The following is a 22085-nucleotide window of genomic DNA, read 5'->3' on the forward strand; positions in this document are numbered from 1 at the left end:
TCAGTTTGTTCAGACCAAACGCAGATTTCTTTCAAGGCAGTATGATTAAAATACAACTTTAGATTTTCTGCTTTAATCAAACGTCTGTTTATTTTGACTTCCACCCGTTAAGACTTTGAAAGATTAATTAGGATGACAGATCTTGTCAGCGGTGCAGGCTCCTGTGTGTGCGGCGCTGACAGCTGTAATTGGCTCTGCATGTGTTTCCAATAAAGATCTCAGCAATCTTGATTTTAAGCTCATAATGAGCAGGTAGTGTCATTAATTCTTATGGGCTGATAATTGAAGTGAGATGGAGTCTGTAACAGTTTTCACTTGTGTAATGACTCTTCAGAGATGTGCATTAACTCGCTCTGCAGCTCCTCTACTTGCCTTTTCGTCCTCCATTCACTGACATATAAAAACCTCCCGGGCTCTCACTTTATCACTTATTTCAGATGTTTATTCAATAAATATTCCAAGGACAAATTGGTTACATAAATTGTCTGGGTCCTGCTCAGCTTGAAGGAGAAACTCATTTTAAATCCAGCCATTTCTCTTCATTGTATCTGTTTCATTGTTTGCTCTTACTTGCTCTGTATTGTGGAGACACCGTGTATACAAATTAAGGAAGTGCTTGTTGTGTTTATTATCCTAAGTCAGAAAAAGAAAACATATATAGATATATATATATACATATAAATACAGGTGATAGAGCGTGAATGGAGTCCTTGGGCACACACGCTTACATGCATACATACATGTGTGCAGTGTATTACAAAATAAATAGATACTATAGAATGACATTAACCCCCTGAACCGCCTCTGGAAAAGCATGTTTTCTTTAAAAGATCATCCATAATACACCATTTATTGTAGAAAGAAGCTGTAAAAACAGGCATTGTCGTATCCATGAGAAAAAGTGACCCTGTTGGCACACCTGGCACAGCTCATACCATAGAGGCTCAGTCCTCGAAAGTGGGAGGCCCGGGTTCGTATCCGGCTCAGAGCCCTTTACCGCATGTCTTCCCATCGCCACTATCAAATAAAGCTATAAAAATGCCAAAAAATATATTTTAAAAAAAGTGATATCCCTGTCAAAATCACTTTATTCCACATGTTGGCAAAGTTAAAGTCTTTGCATTAACCAGATCCTGTTAAAAACAATAAATTCTGCTCCCCAGAGCCACTGTGAAGACATGATTGATTCTGCTGAGACCAACGGTCACGTGACAAATATTCACTGAAAATCTGTTTACACAGAGCAGAGAGGAGAGGACAGGAGAGGCTGTTTACACAGAGCAGAGAGGAGAGGACAGGAGAGGCTGGAAACATGACAATACTTTAATTTGTATAATATGTGGAGACACAATTGTTTTTCCCAATATTCATGACACTTGTGGGCACTTGGAAAGTGTTTATATATAAATTCCAGTTTATTCCAATTTAAAAAAAAAAAAAATTAACAGAGAAATTCAACTTGCATTTTATAAATTGCATTGAAATACAAGGGCATAGTGAGTAAAATGAAAAAAGAGCGGAAAACTGTCCTGAAAATGCTTGTCTGGCTAAACAGAGTGAGTATACATCCAAAACATGCAAATGTGCAAACATGCAAAAAGGAAAAAAGTCTAAAACCTCCGGCAGTTATTCTTTGATTCTCTCCTGCAGTCATTTAAGGTCTCTGACTGCATGTTAAAGCTGAGTAGTAAAGTCTGTTTTATTCTCTCTCGTCTCTTTAGCCACGAGAGCCACAGTGCAGCTCACAGAGAAGATGGCGGCGGCCGGTGCTGATGTGGTCCTCGTGGTAACACCGTGCTTCTACAAGGGCAAGATGGACAGCCGCGCTCTGATGCAGCACTTCACCAAGGTCAGCTCACGGTCACACAGACTCACTCACATGTGTGCTTCCATGAGGACCCAGACGGACATAATGCATTTCATAATTCTTCCACTAACCTCAACTTGGACCTGATTTCTAGTTTTAAGGGATAGTTTTTTTTTAAGTGGGGTTGTATGAAGTACTTCATTATTTACTTATGGCAGAAGGGGTGCTATAGAAAATTTCACAATAAAGGGGTAAAGTTTGGAAACCATGGATCTATTATAAAGTATTCCTGTTTTTTAGAAGAGTTTAGCAATAACATGCATCCAGTTAGACTATTTAAACACAACATTTATATGCAATTAATATTTTATTGTAAGTATTTCCAGGCTTGTTATGATTATTATGTTGATGTCATATCATGGTATGAAAAAAGGATCAAGGTCATGTGTAAATATGGTACAATATTGCCCCGACGTCAGCATTTAAGCAAACATGAGGCCAGAAAACAGCAGGGTTTTCTTGACCAAGACATTTAAAAGACAGTGGCAACTTATGTTGTTGTTAATATTATTTCTTCTTATTATTTTTTTAAAGTTAATTAATTTATCTATTTTAGGATATTTTAATATTTATCTCCAAATTTTAATATCCAATGTCTGAATGTTCTTAAGATTTAAAGTTCATTGCTCTTTTAAAGGGTGTACTTGCATTATTGTACTATTAGAAGTAGGACATAAAACAATTAATATGGTTTGTCACATACATTTTTGGACAATATAAAAAATATAAAAGTTATTGTGACAGGGAATTATATACTGAAACTGCAATGAAAACCTGTTCAATTTAAATGGTTCAAGAGGGCGATTAAGAAGGTGATTAAATGAGAAAAGCTTGAAAAAAAACTTGACTTTTTGTTACATTTATTGCCGATGAGGGAGAGATTGAGTGACGTAGGGGGGAGACTGTGATTCAAACATCGTTCCTCTGCGTCCCCCATGCAGGTGGCCGACAGCAGCCCGGTGCCGGTGGTTCTGTACAGCGTGCCGGCCAACACGGGGCTGGAGCTGCCGCTGGACGCCGTGGTGCAGCTGTCTCAGCACCCAAACATCCTGGGCCTAAAGGACAGCGGAGGAGACGTAAGCAACACATCTTTTTCTTTTTTTCCATGAAATCTGTGTCAGTGAGTAATCTCTGTGTATGTCTTTACATCAAACTATTTCATATTTACCAGACAATGTTAGACATCCCGACCAGATTGTCCAACTGAAATACTTGTTAAATGTTTAAAAACTCCTGAATCCAGGCAACAAACAAGATGATAAGAATGTAACATATTGCATGAGTTTGCAACTGCATAATAACCCTTTTTGTCAAGCACAATGTCTCAGATTGAAATTGTGCACAGAGCCTAATGACAGTTCTGCAGTAGGTCCAGTCGGGGTACAGAAAGGCTTAAATCATGCCTAAGTATACGGTGCAGTCTCTTGAAATGTCACCTGTTATGCAGAGCCACAATGATATACAGAAGCTTCAAATTGTTGGTTGTTGCTGCAGGGCTCACTTTGCATGGCCAAGATTAAAACTTTTCCACCCAGACTTAATATAAAACCCAACAAAAACCATGTCAGCTGCCCTGTGATCAGCCTGTAAAAATAAGTTTGTACATTTGGAGCCATATGAAGGTAATCGTACATCTGCACGTCAAGGAAAAATTGTGTCCATTGGAATGAACGTGTTAAACAAAACATTAATCATAATTTTTTGTTTATGTATTTTTACACAATTTAAATATTAAAAGCTAGTAGAATCATCATCAGTCCGTGAAGATCTGTCCTCAGGACAATATATGTCTGTTCCAAATTTCTAGGCAATCCATTCAGTAGTTGTAGATATTACCTTTCCTAGAGCCACACCAAGGCGAAAAATGGCTGAGATAAGATAAGATAGAACTTTACTAATCTAGAAGAAAATTCTGGTTCCAGATTGCTCCAAAGCCTCCACAAACAATTATAGAAACCTCACAATAATAATAAAAGAAAAACAATGAACAAAATAGGTAACAATCACAATATATTATATAAATTTCACAATATAAAAGGAGTAAAGTGAGAAAAGTGTAGTAATGTCATATACAGATATATTGCACATGATAATGAATATAATATAGTCAGTGGTGTAGAAAATGCACATGATGTCAATGTTAGTCAGTCCTCTATGTTTCTTGATCAAGCTTTGCTCCCTGCAGAAAGAGAACTTGATCAGAACATAGTTTCAAACCGCCTACTTCTCTGATTTCTTCAGTGAATGAGAGAAATGAAATGTAAAGTCAGTCTGATTGCAGCAGTCACCAACCCTGCATTTCATTTCAATCAGGAGGATTTTTTGTGTTTCTTTTTCCATTTTATCTAGACATCAGGGTTTTTCCCACCATTATAAGTCTTAGAACAGCATGCAATGGTTTTTAAAGACCAGCTGTAAAATCAATGTGGAGAGCACTCAGACTAACTAAATTACTTTTTCTAGATCTTGCTTTAAGCTTTTTGATTGTTGTTTAAGTATTATCCATGTTGAAGTAGCTTTTCCAACTTTTTATGCACAGATGACGTAGTAATAATGCTCCAAAAATAAGTGAAATTGCATATATTATTTATTGGTAAATGTTAAATTTTCTTGGTCAGGCTCCTGAAACAGCTGCAAAATACAGCTGCAAGAAAAAGTATATGAACCCTTTGAAATTATCTAGTTTTCTGCATTAATTTGTCATAAAATGTGATCTCATCTGCATGATCAGCATGTGCTAAACCTTAAACAAACCTAAGGAAAACGCTGGACTTAATGATCTACAGGGTTTTTTTGTCTTTGTAAGCTGATTAAATCAGCTGAAATTAAATTATGTGAAGAAGGTGCAGTAAATGAAGGATATACAGATACGTTTTTTATTTGTGACATTCATTTTAAATAGCAGAATTAGATCAATATATATATATATGTATATATGTATATATATATATATATATACATATATATATATATGTATATGTATGTGTGTGTGTGTGTGTATATATGTATATGTATATATATATGTGTGTATATGTATATATATATGTGTGTATATATATATATGTATATATGTATATATATATATATGTGTGTATATATATGTATATATGTATATATATATATATATGTGTGTGTATATATATATATATATATATATATATATGTGTGTATATATATATACGCCGTCGTAAAAAATCTCTTGATTAGTAATAATAATGAGCCAGAAGCAAAGCTAACATTTAAAATCTTTAAGCAATTATTAGAAGAAAGCAATACTTCTTTGGCTGTACAGTACACTGTAAGTCTGCTCATCAGTGGAAACGGCCCTGTGTCCCCATGTTCATTTGAGCTGCACGTCTTCAGTAAACGAGCTGCTGCAGAGAAAAGAGTGGTGACTGCTGAAGAACCTAAAACTAAAGTGTGTGTGTACTTTTATCCTTCGGGGCTGATTGCAGGGTTACTGCTTGGAAAAAAAGAACAGTTTGCCCTTAATACCTTTTTTTCTGTGTGGGAAGTGTTTGCAAGAAGTTGCAAATGGATTTCTGATTTGGGAAATAACATGTTTGTCCACTCGCTGGGAGACAGCAGCGTGGGCGTAGTTCAAGCACAGAGCGGCCCTGCTCAATAGTGGGCGTGAAGAGGCCAAACACAGAAAACAAGGGGTGATGGGTCAATTTGAGGGAGGCAGACAAGTTGCAGAAAGATTATACAGAACATGAGTGGCAAACAGATTTTCCCACATCAGCCAGCTCCTGCTATTTGGCACTATTTTATCAAAAATGTATTTTTCTTTTGGCCTGCATGGACTCCATATCAGAACATTGCACATCAGAAAGTGTGGATTCTTTTTACTAATTTTCTCCTGAAGTTTAGTGAAGCATATAACCCAGCATACATAGAAATGCTGTTGAAATGCACTTCAGCACAGTACTTGAGGGAACAGCTACGTGGTGGAGAGTTTTGAGTGTTTGGAGACTCTGATTGCAGAGTTTGTTAGAGCATCAAACATCAGCCAAATCCTCAGAGTCTCTCTGCTGCTTTCCAAACAAACTAACAAGAAGTAGAAATAGATTTGTTTGTGCATCTGTGTGTTTCCTACACAGGCACCAAAGACTTGTGTTCATCACGAGATATTGTGATGCTGAGACAGACAGCTGTCACATCTGACGGCTCATTTGTGAACAAAATTTACTATTTTGTCATATTTACATCTTTTTTTTTTTTGGTAATTTTGTTTTTTGGTCTTTTTTGGGTAATTTTTAGTAATTTTTTTGTCAATTATTTTTTACATTTTTACATCTTTTTTGGTAATTTTGTGTTGCTTCTGGTAATTTTGTGCCTTTTGTTGGTAATTTTGTGTCTTTTCTTGGTCATTTGTGGGTAATTTTGTGACTTTTCTTACCTCTAAACAAACTGACAAGAAGTAGAAATAGATTTGTTTCTGCTTCTGTATGTTTCTCACATGGGCACCAAAGACTTGTATAGTAGTTTATTTTAGTTCACATCTGACAGTTCATTTGTGAATAAATGAATAAGACAAACTGAGGGAGAAAACCAGAGCTGATACTGATTTTGGAGCAGAAACATTCATAGATTAATTATGTCAATGAAAACTGTGATAAAACATTTGGCAGCATCTTATATCATTGACAAGAAACACAAGACTTAAATGTACTAAAGACTTTATTTCTGTATTTTACTCACCTTCCACCTTGCCTTTCTCTCTCTCACACACACACACGCACACACACACACACACACACACACACGCGCACACACACACACACACACACACACACACACACACACACACGCACACACATACGTTGTGTTTCTGTTACTTTAAAATATGTCACATTGACTTGCATTCATTTCCTATAGACTTTCTGTTGCTCTGTCCCTCACAGCAACTTGATTAGTGTGATGACAACATTTCTAAATCACCTCAAGCTTTTATATTGCAGTCCAGATCAGACAACTTATATGCTGATTACCAATAGATACCGATAGATACCAGTTTACCATAGTAGGCTTATACTGGCCAATAATAGAGAGCAAACAGAGTTTAGTAGTTTTGTAGGCAAACCCAGAAGTCAGCATCACCATGGGGTCTATTGAGAATTTGCATTGGATTTTTTTTGGTCATTTTTACATCTTTTTTTTTGGTTATTTTGTGTTGTTTATTTAGTCGTTTTTTGTCAATTATTTTGTCATTTGTACATCTTTTGTTGGTAATTTTGTGTCTCTTTTGGTAATTTTACGTCTTTTGTTGGTAATTTGTTGTTAATTATTCAACTTTTTTTTGGTCATTTTTACATCTTTTTTGTAGATTTGTGTCTTTTTTTCCTGTCCTTTCATGTCTTCTTTTGGTCATTCTGTCATGATTTTTTTCCAATTATTTTGTAATTTAAAAAAAAAATATTTTGTGACTTTTTTTAATTTTATAAATGTGTTGTATCTCTCAGGGCTGCAAGAAAATAATCTGTTCTTGCAGCCCTGAGAGAGAGAACAAATGTCTCTGCTCTTGCTCTTGTATTAGCCTTTAAGCTTGTATTCAATGCAGATCATATTTCAACCCATAAAAAAATCCTCATTGAGTTTGAGAGGAAAGACCTCAGGGTGCTAAATTGATAACGTACTAACCGGGTTTGAGACCTCATTCCTGTGGCGTCCTATATTGGGGGTATAAGGATCGTCAGCTGGCTTGAGACATTTGTCATCCACCAGTTTTTCTGAATCACCTCCAGACTGAGCAACGGTGTATTTAAAAAAAAACATGAATAAAAGGGTTTAAACAAAAAGTAACTCCACTTCTCTTTAGAGCTCCTAATGTTCTTGTCATGTAATTAAGATATTTTTTAGTTTTCGCAGGGATCATTGAAGTTTCACCCCACCTCCTCTAATCTGAGTCCTGCTGCCCACGCTGTTGCACACACACATCTTGTGTTTTTACTTTGAGCCTGTGCAGCTCCTGCATGTGCCAGACGTGTGAATCCAGTGGGCATTATGGCGAGGCATCGTCGCTTTTGCACAACGACCAAAATTAACCTGTCTGTGAAATCCAAACAATTATCATATCCCGAGTGAAATAATCCTGCCGTCTGTTGTTTATCCCTGTAAGAGATCCGAGAGTGTTTATAGCTTTGTCTCAACAGCTCACAGCTGAAAAACCGACTCATGAACACCTTAATATGACACGAGACCAAAATAACACCTTTAATTGTCACAAAAAACGAGAGTTGATAAAGATGACAAGCCTTTAGGAATTTAAAGCTATTTGTCTCCATGTTCACACTGTGTTTTGACAAGAATTCAGTCTAATTAATTAACTCCTTTTCTTCTTTTTTTTAAACATTTAATAAATAAGATTCATTTTATAGAGCTCAGCATTTCACCTCAGAAAGCTGATGTTGTTATAAATATTTTTACATGTTGTAATATTTGAACTAAAGTGGGGAAAATGTTTCCTTTTTTTGGAAAATCTGTCTTTTCATATGGTCATGTTTAACATTTCACCAGGGTATATGACAGTATTTGTTTTGGTGCATACAAATCCCATCTGATCAATTGTCTGCCAAACAACGCTACAGCAACTCCTTGTCATTTTTTGGAGGCAGGTTCATTAAACATTCAAAATCAAACTATAAAAATTCCTGAAAAAACAGCTTGGTCTGTATCGGCTGGCTCACCTTTAACATCAAGATTAAACCCAAAACACGGACTGAGTCAATTTAATTAAAAAGTCCTGTAAGTCGCCGTGTTCCTCAGCTAAACTGCCTTAACACTGACCCCAGTGCATCTACTGAGCATTACACATAAAAACCCAACACGAATAGTAGAGGTGTAAATCCCAAAAGGCCCCATGATACGATTTTATCCCGATACTTGAGTCCCGATACAATATTATTGCTATTTTAAGGATTTTGCGATATGGTGAGCATTGCGATATAATATATTGCGATTTAACTGTTTAACTGCATTTTGTGTCCACAATATTAAATTCAATCAAGAATTGTTTGTCAAAGTCTATTCATCTCACTTCAGTCTTTTTATTTCTCCACAATGAATTTAGTAAACTGAACTGATATCAAACATGTATGGACGACAACAACTGCAGTATTTTCTCAAACTTCCCCCAACTTTAAGCTTCACTGCTCTGAAATTTTTTTGAATGAAACAGAAAAAATGGCCAAACCTTGCAGTGTTATTTCGACAACTTCCCGGCACGATATCCTGACACACATGGTGCCTATAGATTCCTTAGATCTTCTTGTTTCATATGATACCAGAACCCCAGTATATTCCAAAAAAATACTGACGACCGTTGAAACTTGGTGGCCATGAATCGATAAAATATTGTCACACAAAATATTGCAATACTATGCAGTCAATTTAATTGAAAAGTCCTTTATGTCACCCTGTTCCGCAGCTAAACTGCCTAAACACTGACCTCTGGTGGCGACTGCTGAGCATTAAAAATAAAAAATACAAGCCGATTAAATAGTCTAAATTAGCAGCAAAATCAGGATTTTATTTTTTATTTAGTTGTATGTAACAATGTAATACCTCACATATTACTTGTAGGGGGAATAAAAAACATAAGCATGTTTATTAATTTCTAAATATAAATATATATTTGTTCTCCAATGTGCAATATCTGTAAAATGCAAAGTACTTTCAGGAAAACAAACAAACACAAAAATGTTATATTAATAATAAATGCCAAATAGCAGAAATGTATGTATATAATGTGTATGTATATGTCTTATTTTTTATATTCTTATTCTGTTTTTTATATTTGTGTCTGTATCTTGAGCTGCTGTGACGACTTAATCTTAAATAAGGATAATTGTCAAAGATATATTTTATTAAAACACTTAGAAGTAGTTTTCCATTTGTTGGCTCAAGGCAACATTGTGCACCAACACAAAGCTGCTTGATAGAGCCACAACATGCTCCATAATGGAGATGTAATGCGCTGTGAAATAAAGACCTTGTTCATCCACCTTGCTATCCACTGATACTCCGAGGCAACAATGGACACATGGGTTTGATCGAGTGCTTCTGTTCGCTCTGGTATGAGAGTGAGGGTGGAGCCCTTGAGGGAGAATCACCAGTTTAGAACCAACAAACACAAATCACTCATTCTTTTTTACCACCATATAATTAAATAAGAATGACCTTTATTTATTTACCATTAATGAAAGCTGGACCAATCTTTAGTGAAGTGTTTGGTGGAATGAAGTGGAAGAAAGAATAGGTGAGAAATGTATATGTACAATGTATTCCAAGGTTCAGTACAGAGAGAATGAGGGAGTTATAGGCATAATAAGTGTCACTAGGAACTGAATTTAAATTGATTATATCTGAATTTGAATGACTCAACTCAAGTAACTGCAATAAACACTAAAGTTGAATCACATCATTTAAATTTTTGTTTAGTTTAAGTTATTGCAAAAACTGAATCTGGAAAGCAAAATTCGAACGTGAATTTATTATTTTTGGAACTGAATGTCAACTTAAAACTAAATGTAATATGATACTGAATTCAGTCGCACTGATTCTGTTTGTTAATCACTGAAACGCATTCAGTTCTCACAATTTTAATTCAGTTACTGAGACATAAATTTGTTTGTTCAGAAAAAGCCACTGACTTCAAATTTCACCAAACTCTGTGTCCATCTAGACAATGTTTTTTTAATCATTTGATTATTGGTCGAAATCTAATTGTTGCAATTATTGAAGTTAAGCAATTCAGATTTATGCATAAATGATTCAAATTCAGTTTCTAGTGACACATTTCTGGCAATAGTTTTATAACATGCATTAGAAAAAGAAAGAAAGTTGTTGAAATAACGCTCCAAAGTTAGGTTCTTTTTTAATGTTTCATGGTGATTTTCAAAGCTTTCATGTGACCTCTGTCGTCATGCTATCTAAATGAAAACAGGCTCTCTGGGTTCCCACAAGTTGACTCTCATTGTGAAGAAATAAAAAGACTGAAGTGAGATGAATAGACTTAGAATTTCTCTTATTTGACAAAACAATTCTTGATTGAATTTAATATTGTGGACACAAAATGCAGTTAAACAGTTAAATCGCAATATATTGTATCGCAATACTCACCATATCGCAAAATGCGTAAAATGTCAATAATATTGTATCGTGATTCAAGTATCGGGATAAATTCATATCATGGGGCCTCTTGGGATTCACACCTCTACTATTCGTCTTGGGGTTTTTTTTATGTGTAATGCTCAGTAGCCGCCACCAGATGTCAGTGTTAAGGCAGTTTAGCTGAGAAACACGACGACTTACAGGACAGTTGACTCAGTCCGTGTTTTGGGTTTAATCATGTTGTTAAAAGTGAGCCAGCCGATACAGACCAAGCTGTTTTCGTGCGATTTTTTTCTCATTTTATTTTTCAAGTTTAACAAACCTGCCTCCAAAGAACGACAAAGAGCTGCTGCAGCATCGTTCGGTGGACAGTTTATCAGTCTCAGTTTCAACAATTCACCAGGGTATACTGTCATATACCCTCGTGAAATGTTGAAATATGATCATATGAAAAGACAGATATGCCACCCAAAATGCAACATTTTCCCCACTTTAATTCAAATAATATAGACTGAGAGGGGTTGTTACTTTTGCAGATATTTAGTTATAAACCAAACAGCTTGAAAAAATACAATTTTGGTCAGATTTCTGTACCAAACCTGGCAGTCCATCCAATAGTTGTTGAGATAATTGACCTAAAATACCATCTGTAATATATTTATACATAAAAATTGTTGTTTTAATACAACTAATACTAACTAATTTTCTTGGTGTTCATATTACTTATTGTTGCCTGGAGGCAACAAACAAGTATCGGGGTGTATTTTTTTGATTGATGAATTATTATAAGACTCTAATCTTCAATAGAGGATTAAGCTCCCCTCTGCTCTCAAGTTGCACACTGCGGGCTAATGACAATAATGAGACTTAAAAACTAAAAGCTAATGAGTGTTTTTCTCTCCGCGGTGCAGACAGTGCTCTCACTGGGGAGCTGTTTCGAAATAGCCAGAGTGCTCGAGCTTTCAGGAGACCAGCAGGAGCTCCTATAACCTGATTGACTGACTGATCAATTACAGTCCTGCGTGTTTGAAATGACTGATATGGGGAAACTGATTGACACCCGGCGGTTAAAAATAGAGCCTCTGCGATAACAGTGATGGACTTAAACCGGAGGCTGCAGGTTTTCCCTGCGGAGTTTTCAGTTTCATGTGCAGAGCAGAGCGGAGTCGTCTTACGCTCCCTTTGAACATTTCAGGTTTATTTGGATTCTGCACTTCATATCCGGATTGACAAAAGAGAATTAAAAGAGGCAAAACAAAATAGGGAGCTTATCAATTATTCATGAGCCTTCCCCATCCTCCTCCTCCTCCCCCTCTTTTGAAGTTGATTCCTTTTTTTTCCTCACTTGGGACTTGTCTGTTTTTTCTCTCTCTTCTCCTCCTTTCTTCTTCTCCTGTTTGGGACTTTTAACAATCCCCTCCTCCCAAAACCTCCTCCATGTTAAGAGTCGATGTTGGTCTCAATTTGAGCGATTTGTTTACCTGGTGAGATGTTGGATTTGTCGTCGTCTCTTGTGACAGTGTCTCCGGGGATTAAAAAAAAAATACAACAGATATTAGTCCTGACAGTAGGGAGGAGTGATGACAATGAAACAGGTTTTTTTTTTACCTACTTTACCTTCTCATTCACTGCTTCTTCTTTACTCTGTTCCTCAGATCTCACGGATCGGCCTGATTGTTCACAAAACCAAAACGCAGGATTTCCAGGTGTTGGCAGGCTCAGCAGGGTTCCTCATGGCCGCCTATTGTGTTGGTAAGAATCTCTAAAACAGGACTAACAGTGCTGTTGTTCCTCACAGGGAGGGACTGTTTGTTTCCTTTTGATCTCAACCAAAGTGGAGTTGACTCTGTCGTTTTAGGGACATATTATTTACAAATATCCTTTTTTTGTGTGTTTTGACAACTGATCATCCACACAAAACAACACCTGCCTCTTTCTACCCATAAACCTTTGCATTCTGGGGTCACTTCCTGTAGTCCTTTCACATTTCGCTCACGCTCCAGATGATCAGAGCGCTGCCTGAAGGGATTGTCTTTCACCCTCTACCCAGTAGGTGCATTTCCACTATAGCTGCATACCCAGAATGAGGCCTGGTTGCTGATTGGAAAGAAAGCTAAGCGGGATGTGACGTAGTACTCGACGCCACAACAACATGCGCCATTTTTAAAAGCTGGTGAAGTATCGAGTAGTCACAACAAGGCCGCCATGTGCATGAACACAGTGACTGAAACACAGCAGCTCTGCTCCTTCCATCTCTGTGTCTCCTTCCTTATTGTTTATGTTTGGCTCGTCTCCCGTGTTAAATCTGTCGCGTATGTGACGTCACGGTCGAAACTGTCGCTAAGCAATCGTAAAGCATACGTCAACTCCGGAGTCTCGTAAATCCCTCTGGAGCCTTTTTTTGTAATGGGGACATGCCGAGTAAGCGGCCATTTGAGGGTGCGTGGCCTGAAACTTTCCCAGCGGCCACTTTTTATCCTAATGGAAACGCGCCTAATGTGTGGGAAGAGTTGCATGTCCTAAACATGTCCTCAGTGTATGATTTTTAAATGGCACGCTGACATTACAGTAACAAAAGAGACATGACTTGTGAACAAATTCGTTAACTTCTAGTCTTTGCGGGCCAGTCCACACTGATCAACTTGCAGAAATATGCATTAATCAACCACCCAAACCTGACGAGTAAACCAACAACTTTGCATGCATTTTATGCAACTATGCATTATAGTAGCACTTTCAGAAAAGCAGAGAGCCGGACTGTGCATGGTGCTGTCCAAGGTGTGCCTGTGTGAGACAGAAGAGAAGATAATTTGTGCATGCAATGTTAATACTTAACTTACTTTGAATGCTGCTTGTCACTTTTTGACCTGTTATGATCCGGCTCACAGACCACACAAAACTAAGGAAGCATATAGGGATTAAATGGAAAAGTATAATTTATTTTAACAAAATGAATCCAAAAGGAAACAACATAACCAAATCTTTACTAAACTAAACCAAAGGAGCTGACAGAAAACATACTACTTGGTCAACTTAATATAATGGAAAACTAAACACAGAGAACTCAAACAAAGGTGATCAGCTCCTCCATGATGCCAAGGGAAAAATAAGAGACCAAACCCCTCAGGAGGGCAGGTTTTAAAGGCGTGGAGACAGTGGCCAGCTGCCTCCAATCGGATCCAATCCAGCACCCTGAAACAACAGACAAACAAACAAACACACACACACACCCACACCCGGGTGGGGCCTGGGGCCGTCACAGACCCACCTGTGCATCACTACACTGTGCAGTCTGCCCTGCCGGCTACCGTCAGCTCGCCTCAACCATCAGCTAAGCTAAAAACGAGCCTTCTGTTGCAGCCATATTATCGTGGAATCACCTGTTTTCGTCCACGACTTTGGCTGCAGAATCAAATTTTATTCACGCTACTTGCATAAGGTGCACCAGCGGTAAACACACAGCTGCAATAGTGCACACAGCTCAGTCAATTTCATTGCCCTATCCAGGAGCTTGGTCTGGATGACTGCCTATACATTGCTACTACATCTGTATGAAGCCAAAACAAACTGACTTTTGCTGGGATTTAATTGCATAGACAGGACTTAAGGATGCCGAAATAACTACAACATGATACAGATGTATAAAAAGTCTGAATTCATGCTTTGTCAGGTCTGTCTGCAAGGAGACAAGCAGACAACTTTTTAAATGCATTTTTCTGAGTGGAGTTTGGATGTATCAGTTATTCTATGCAGGAGGTTCTCAGTGCCTGCTGCAGATCTGCACTGTACTGATTGCACTTTTGTAGTTTTTTTAGACTTATTCCCTGCTGCACCTTCTATGTGGCTGCTATGGTTTCAGTTCATTTTACTCCAAAAATCAATTAGCAAAGGCATGGAAATTACTTGGGAGAATTAATCTATCACAAAGAACATTAAGTCAACTCTAATTAATATGCTGAAGGCACATTATCCTCTCTTCTGCAGTTGAATTAGGTACTGTTTTAAAACCTTTTTACATCTAATGAATAATGCATAATAATGGAAAGCATTGAGCTGTAAGGCTGGCAAACTTAAACAGAAGATCTTAAAAAATGAGCAAATTTCCACCTTGCTGAAAGAAAGTTTCACACAAATTTGCAGACTTAAAACTGACCTATAAAGTACTGCATAAATTGGCTCCAGATCCTCTGCAAGAGTTCATCAGCCAAAGAAACAGCCTTGAGCGTGTTACTCGAGGCTCTGTCAGAGGTGACTGTTATATTCCTCTGCGCAGGAGCACTTTCAGTAAGTCGGCCTGGTCAGTAGGAGTGCAAGTGTGTGGAACTCAGTACCTGAGGAGGTTAAACTGCTAACAACATACAAGGCCTTCACAAAAAAGTTGAAATTATGGCTTATCAACACCTACAGCTGCCAACACTAAAAGATAAGCCTGTTGTGTTGTTTTGATGTTATGATAAAATTTTATTTTGTGATGTTGTATGTGATGTTGTATTTTTTCTTAATCGTAAGCGTAAAGTGTTTGTATATGTATTTTGTATATTGTACGTATTTTTATTTTTATTTTTTGTTTGTTTTTGTTAGTTTTTGTTTTTTTGTTTGTTTGTTTTTTGTTTCGTAATGCTCTGCTTTTTTTACATCATGGCCAGGGGACTACAGATGAAAACTAGCCTTCTGGCTAACTCTGGCTTTTTTAACCATGTATAATCATGTGTTTTATGAAATTGCACTGTCCCCTTTTAAATAAACTAATAATAATAACGTCTTAATGCACCATCAATGTATTTATTATTTTATTACTGTAAGAAGAGAGAAACTTTCTTGCAAATATAAAAGGATCTAATGTTGGATTTTACTCGTTTAGTGCCAGATAGATTCACTGTTCTACTCTCATTCAATGATACAGTCATACTTCCAATAAGAGTTGAAGACATAAGTTGTTTTTGAAGCCTTTACTGGAAGGAAGTTTGATATTTCTCAAATTCCACAAGTTTCTATTTATTAGAACTTGAGAGTCTGAATGTGACGAGCATTATATAATCATAGCCTGGAAGTTCATTGGGTCACATGCTTTGAGCATTCAAACCTGCTAACCCCTTTGAGGAAACATGTGACCTGTCAGCAAGAAAATTTCACATTAAAAGTTTTTTTTATGTCAAGGACAACTCGTCTGTGCTTATTAACTTTTTTTATATGTTAGCCCAACACAGTTGATCAGAGTTCCTCACCCTGCAGAGAAGCATATGATCTTTTATTTGAAGTTGCAGCAAATTATCAAACAGCAGCAACCTTTTCACAGCAGCGTTGTGCAACGATGTCTTCTACCTGCTTGGCATGTCGGCCACGTACAGTGCACTGTAAGACTGGATTAGATAACACGTTAGGGGATATGCATCAATATGATCCTCAACAACCTAATGAGTCATGTTCTCCCACTGACACACACACACACACACACACACACTTCCACAGCTCTCTGATCTTTGCTCCATGACATGTTCTCATCTCCATAACTGAAATATGGGAGTAATTGGCATTGGCTGCGTGTGTGTGTGTGTGTGTGTGTGCGCGTGTGTGACTGACACAGCTAATGCAGAGCAAGGTAACTCTAAGTGATTGATATGATAATATGTCCAAGCTGTGAGTGTGTGTTTGAGTTTTGGTGTCCAAATTCATGCTCTCAGCACCTCCCACAGTAATGCTGAAAGGGACTGGCCTCCTCAAAACAAAAAGCTTTGATGGGACAATGAAGAAGCTTACTCATTGTCAAAATATACAAAAAGGGCAGACTTGGCATGCTTGAGTTTTGTACGGTTGTTGAAGGGAAAGTCTGACATTCGAGCTGAAATCTCTCGACTCACCATGTTCCTGTTTTTCTGAGGGAAATATGGCGAAGCGAGGCGAAATGTCCAGCTGTTTTTGTCTGTGAGATTGTTCTTTGTCTAGGTCAGGGGTAGGGAACCTGCAGCTCCAGAGCAACATGCTACTTGCATAAGGTGCACCAGCTGTAAACATGCAGCTGTGAACATGCAGAAGTGCACACAGCTCAGTTGATTTCATTGCCCTTTTTGGTCTGGATGACCGCCTATACGCTGCTACTACATCTGTATGAAGCCAAAACAAACTGCTTTTTGCTGTGATTTAGCTGCAGAAACAACATGATGCAGATGTGTAAAAAGTCTGGATTCAAGCTTTTTTCAGGTCTGTCTGCAAGGCAACAAGCAGACAACTTTTTAAAATACTTATTTTCTGAGTGGAGGTTGGATCGATCAGAGTTATTCTGTGTTAATATTCTATGCATCTACAGCGGCTCCCTGTGGCTGTCACCAAAATATTTATACAAAATGAAACCGTTATTCCCTTACATTTTTTATTTTTTTTATTTTTCCCTCGCTAGCCAAATCTCCTGGGATATTTCTTCAGTGTCAAGCCTCTCATTTGCACTTTGGTTCTCACTGTTTTCGGACAAAACCATATTCATAAATGCTCATTATGACCTATTAGTAATGCTGGTAGGCTAATTTAGACTAAGTAGGCTGTTTTATCATCAATGTAAGGCTTGAATAAGGTTTGTCGCTCAATTCCAAGACATTTTTTTCTTCTTTTTTCGGCAAACAGTGACTAAAATTTGTCGACTGCTGGCCTAGGTGTTGTGCAGAAACAACCCTTTTAGTTTTGGTCTATTTAGTCAGTTTTTTCTTTTCATTCTGCCTGTATTACCACTTAAAAAATGTTTACCATGACATGTTTGTATCATTTATTCAGCACAACCTCACAGAAATGACCTGACCATTATTGTTTCACTTTGACTTATTGGATCAACATTTTGAACAACCCCCTAAAGAAAACATAAAATCTGATCTCGAAAATTAGGTTTTTTACTTTCAAGACACAAACATGCTCAATAAAGAATTTGCAAAATATATTTGACCTTATCACCGGTTTTATTTGGCCTGTCACCATGAAACAAAAACTGGCATGGAGTGTGAAGGCAGAACTTTAGAGGGAAGCTGACGGCAGGAAACACGCTTCTGTAGGTTTTACAGCGTGACGTCACGAAGAAGTCATGCCCCGGCACTTTCCGTGACTCCAGAGGGTTAAATACACTATATTTCCAGTGTGAGTGTGAATTAAAAAAAAATCATGTTTACTGTCAGTTGTGCTGCCGACATGAATTTAGTCAGAAAAGCCAAATAGATGCCAAGTCACTAACTTTTATAATGACACAAATTCCAAAGTCCAGCCTTACGACATTAACCTGCTGAAATGTGAGATATAGAAAAAAATTGTGGATTATTGCAGCAGATTATTTTCATTCAGAGGCTGTAATGGGCTCTGTTACAAGCTACGGAGGAGATACTGCTGCCACATGACACTACTAGACGATGTACAGAATCCATATCGGGATATCATGTGGCTTCAGACAGAGGTTAAATTTTAGCGTGAGAATGAAAGCGGGTGCTATATAAAGTCTTTTTGTAACTTTATGCTAATCCCATGCAGTGTAGGGCATACTACATGCAGTTTTCCCTTTTTGCATTTGAATATTTCTGCATACCGCGATGCCTAAACAGTCTGTGAACTGCATACATTAGTTGTCACTAGAAACTGAGACTCTTGTGGATTCGACGAGCCCAATTTATTCATGTGTGATGATTAGATGATTAGTCCCCGTAGTAGCCGTTTCTCTGCAGTGAGAGAATTCTTTTAAACTTGAGCTCAATGTAGAAAATGTGCACATTTGATGCTCCAAACTGGAGGCAGTCATCACGCCCACACAGCAAGTATATCTCTGGCCTTAATCCCATCTACATCACTGTCACTTTACATGATGGCGTCAGAATACGGAGGAACAACATATTTTGCAGCTTCGCCCCACAGAAACACAGAATCTGCAAGAACTGCCAGCACTATACAGTCAGATAGATAGAGATTACAGGTGGGGGAAAAAATCCATACAGCATAGTATCACGATATTTTGCGTGGCAATATTATATCGATTCATGACCGCCAAGTGTCGATATTTAGTGTTCCGACGGCCCCCGTTTTCGCCGTTCCGGAGGATGTAGCAGGCTCACTTTTAGAAATATACCAGAGATACTGCTGTTATATGAAACTAGAAGATCTAAGGAATCTATAGGCACCATGTGTCAGGATATTGTGTCGGGAAGTTGTCGAAATAACACTGCAAAGCTTTAGCCTGGCTAACACCAGACCAAATCTCATTGGAGATTAGGTCTGGACACCTTCAATGCTTTTCTCCGTAGAGGAGGTGTGGTTTACGATCCTCCGGAGCCGTTTATTGGGAGCTTAGAATGTCTATCAAAGCGTCTGTAGGTAGCTCTTAGCCAATCAGATCAGTTATACCAGATGACGTAGTAGAGCAACAGAAATGGATGTTTGTTGTGTGTGTGTCTGTGAGAGAGTGTTGCTTGCTGCTTTGCTTCTCCAGTTCTCGCTTTCTGCAAGATTATTTATTTTCACGCTTTATTCCCCCTCATGTCATTCAGCCACACACATCCACTGATTTTATGGGCAATAAACAAGCTGCTGCGGGTCTCTGGGGGCTCTGCTGTCCCCCGGCTCGTAGCGAGATCACCGGCGGTGACCGGCGGTCTCACCGGCTTGGCGCAACGAGCCGCAGAAACCGCCCGTGCGGCGCTAATAGCCCCGCTACCGGTGATCTCGCTACGAGCCGGGGGACAGCGGAGCTGCCGAGAGACCTTTCGCCTTTCAACTTTCGCTCTAAACTATTTAAAACACCATCTACAGCTAAAGAGAGTTTCGCGTCTGCAGCAGCCATGTTGGATCCGGAAAGCTTCCAAGTGCCGAGTAGTACGCGTCATCGTCTCACCGTCCCTCCCCGCTCTGTGATTGGATCCCTAAAACAGGGCTAGGGAAATCGCTTAGTTTCCAGACCGCCTGGAGGTTCGAAGTCAAATTCGAGCGCGCAAGGCAGTCTGGGTATACCCAGGCTAGCAAAGCTTGGCTTTTTCATGTTTCATTCAAAAACATGTAGAGCAGTGAAGCTTGTTGTTTGTGAAAGTTTGATAAAATGCTGCAGTTGTTGTCGTCCAAACATGTTTGATATCAGTTCAGTTCAGTTTGACTGAATACTTTGTTGGTCAGTCTGTGGGTTTGACTCTCATTGTGGAGAAATAAAAAGACTGAAGTCAGATTAATACACTGAGAATTTGCTCTGATTTGACAAAACAATTCTGGATTCACACCTCTAATAGAGATATGGTTGAAAATTGGCAAAGGTGTTAATTGATTATGATTATTAAATAAGTCTGAATGGTAGAGATCTTTTGTAATTTCTCCTCCTCTGTCTCTGCTCAGCTGTCACTCGCGGCGTAGCTCGCCTGTCAGTCAGCAGCGTTAGGTAAGCTGCTGTCAGCTGTGTGATCTGAGCGCGGCGGCGGCGGGGCCACGGAAACATAAATCAGACTGAAAATCTGCCCATCAGCAGCCGCCGGCTCGTCTATCCACAACAACAACTCCAAGGCCAGGGACGGAGGCTGCCGCTGCGCTCCTCTCCTCCACCAGACGCAGACAATGAGATGTCACGCTGAAAGGCCATGATATCTTGTTGCCTTGGAAAATGTATGTGTAAATAGCTCTGTAAATAAAATAAAAAAGACATCATACACGGCGCTGCTGCCTGCTGATCTGTCAGTAAAGAAAGAATAACAGGATGGAAGGCTGAAAAGCTTCTATCTCTGCAACATTGTCAGTGAATCATTTATGTCTGTGTGCTGACAACAGAACTGCAAAACCAGAGTGATGGATGGCTTTATTTAAAGGGAATATACGTTAAAACCAGGGGAGAACAAGCCTCGGTGCTTTCTGCTGTTTTATCTGCAGCTGTTTGAACGCTGAATCCTGTCCACACGTTGTCATGTGGAGACTCCAGCTGAAGGATCTAGCTGCACGCTCCTCTGATGGCTGAGGAGATTCTCCAGCCTCTCGGGCAACTCGAGAGCTTCTTGTACTCTGCTGCGATGCATGCTAATGTTTTAGCGCGCTGTGCATGATTGCTGGTTGGAATATTTAATATTCTAAATCTACTGAGTTGAGTGATTGCACTCAGTGAACTGATTAGACGTGATTTATCTGGTCACCTCCTTCAACTTAACAAAGTATAATATGCAACATTTGCGTGTTAAAATGTGGAAAACCAACTGTTATGTTTTTCTGATGTGTGTACTCATATTATCCCAAATATAACCAGAGAACTCTGTCATTTCAATCAAGAACACGCTTGATTGCTGTCATCTGTCAGTGGCGGCATATCCCCTTTGTGGTTGTCTCACATTGACTTTTTATCCAGTTTTCAGCCACATATTTATGACACGTCATTTTTGTAGGTTGATTTTTTTTTTTTTTTAGTGTTACAAAGAATGTTTTACAACAAAGTGCCCTTAGAATCTCACCAATAAAAAACAAACAAATAAAAAAACACATTAAAATTAGTGGACAAAATTTAAATAAATATATAATAATAATATTAATAAAATATCAGCCACCATCTATGTAAAAAAAAAAGTAAAAAAAAAACCCCAAAACAAACAAAAACCCACAAACTTGCCTATGAGTGTTGGTCCATCTTTCAAATTTCATCATACATTTTTTATTTTAACTTTATATTTTATATCTTAACTTATCAGAGGAACCAGCTGAGCAAACGTTAGCAGCAGCTCTGCCTGCCGACACACTGAACTGCATTGGAGAAACACAGATTTTTAGATTGAAACGGCTTTTTCCTGTGTTTTTACTGTTTTAAATAACTTGGTCAGTTTGTTTTGGAGAGGAGGAGACCTCTGAGGATAATTCTGCTTTAGTTAAAAACCTCCTGAATATCTGGATCTTAAATTATCAGAGGAACAAGCTAAGCAAATGTGAGCAGCAGCTCAGCTCGCAGCCCCTCTGCTGACATGCTGAACTGCTTTGGAGAAACAATTTTTAAGGTGAAACTGCTTAAATTAATCACCTGGTCAGTTTTTTTGGGAGAGGAGACCTCTGCAGATGATTTGGCTCTCACTGAAAACCTGAGTGTCAGGAACTTAAATTATCAGAGAAACATAATGAGCAAACTTTTACCGCC

The 22085-nt window shown here is 38.3% G+C and overlaps 1 protein-coding gene across 1 annotated transcript in view; it reads left to right on the top strand.

Annotated features, from left to right (window-relative positions):
- The window catches only part of hoga1 (4-hydroxy-2-oxoglutarate aldolase 1), a 30274-nt gene that overhangs the window by 3663 nt on the left and 4526 nt on the right, over positions 1 to 22085 (top strand). Inside the window, exons 3-5 of the mRNA XM_059332230.1 lie at positions 1722 to 1849; positions 2809 to 2943; positions 12637 to 12733. Of these exons, the coding sequence (XP_059188213.1) occupies positions 1722 to 1849; positions 2809 to 2943; positions 12637 to 12733 (360 nt within the window). The remainder of the gene's footprint in view (positions 1 to 1721; positions 1850 to 2808; positions 2944 to 12636; positions 12734 to 22085) is intronic.

Source organism: Centropristis striata, chromosome 1, assembly GCF_030273125.1.
Source record: "Centropristis striata isolate RG_2023a ecotype Rhode Island chromosome 1, C.striata_1.0, whole genome shotgun sequence".
Classification (NCBI taxonomy): Eukaryota; Metazoa; Chordata; class Actinopteri; order Perciformes; family Serranidae; genus Centropristis; species Centropristis striata.